General features: G+C 50.5%; 1 protein-coding gene across 1 annotated transcript in view; it reads left to right on the forward strand.

Annotated features, from left to right (window-relative positions):
* The window catches only part of Cnn1 (calponin 1), a 9,806-nt gene that overhangs the window by 3,555 nt on the left and 5,051 nt on the right, over positions 1–1,200 (forward strand). Inside the window, exons 4-5 of the mRNA XM_005346945.2 lie at positions 605–742; positions 914–1,024. Coding sequence (XP_005347002.1) covers positions 605–742; positions 914–1,024 — 249 coding nt within the window. The remainder of the gene's footprint in view (positions 1–604; positions 743–913; positions 1,025–1,200) is intronic.

The raw sequence follows: 1,200 nt of genomic DNA on the forward strand, positions 1-1,200 counted from the left end.
CAGGGGCTCTACCACTGAGCCACACCCCAGCCCCTCACTGGGGGACTCTAGGCAGGGGCTCTATGTTTGAACCATGTCCAACCATGGGCTTCTATTGTTGGTTTTGTCAAAGGCTCCGCTCAGTCAGAGCATAGCTTCCATCTTGGTCCTCTCCTCTACCTTGAGACAGGATCTCCTTCCCTTTGTCGTTCTCCACTGGGTACACTAGCCATCTCCTGACCTTCTGAGGATTCCATCTCCACTTCCAACTCCATAGGGGTCCTAGGATTGCATTCTTGCCATGTGTCTTTTACTTGGTTTCCAGAGATTCAAACTCAGGTCCTGATACTTGCACAGGAAATGTGGTGGGTTTTTTTTTGGTCTTACCAAAAACATCTCCTTGGCTTCTACCTTTTATTTTGAGGCCCCCTGAGAGAGTGGATGGCAGGTTTTATTGACTTGTTTAATTGATTTATTTGTGTGTGTCCGCAAGTGCTCACAGAGGCCAGAGGAGGCGTGGGATCCCCTGGAGCTGGAGTTACAGGAGCTCCATTCAACCCTTTACCCACCAGCCTCTCCTCAGCCCTCCACCCTCCCATTCCTGACCTAACCTCTGCCCTTACAGCTGGAGAACATAGGTAATTTCATTAAAGCCATTACCAAGTATGGAGTGAAGCCCCATGACATCTTTGAGGCCAACGACCTGTTTGAGAACACCAACCATACCCAGGTTCAGTCCACTCTCCTGGCTCTGGCCAGCATGGTGAGTGTACGGGCAGAGTGGGCATGGGACAGGGTCTCAGGTCAGGTGTCCATAGGGACACTTAGGTCACTGAGCCTCACCAAGAGTGCGACAGGTGTTGGTGAGTGTCTGAGGGAAAGGAGCCCTGCTGGAGGCTCATCTGTGGTTCACAGCCTTCTTTGCCCTGCGCAGGCCAAGACAAAAGGGAATAAGGTCAATGTTGGGGTCAAATACGCAGAGAAACAAGAGCGGAGATTTGAGCCGGAGAAGCTGAGAGAAGGTCGGAACATCATTGGGCTACAGGTAGGGCCCCTTCCTCACACGGGCTGCTCTGGGCTGATGGAAAGCTGCCCAGACCCTGGAGGCTCTGGCGGTCAGAATATTTGTATGAACTGATTGGGAACACTGTATTTTCTAGTTACTAACTTGCTTTCTTTGCCCATACTCCTAATTAGTTCCTGTGTTTTTTTTTTTTTTTT

The sequence above is a fragment of the Microtus ochrogaster genome, chromosome 5 (assembly GCF_000317375.1).
Source record: "Microtus ochrogaster isolate Prairie Vole_2 chromosome 5, MicOch1.0, whole genome shotgun sequence".
Lineage (NCBI taxonomy): Eukaryota > Metazoa > Chordata > Mammalia > Rodentia > Cricetidae > Microtus > Microtus ochrogaster.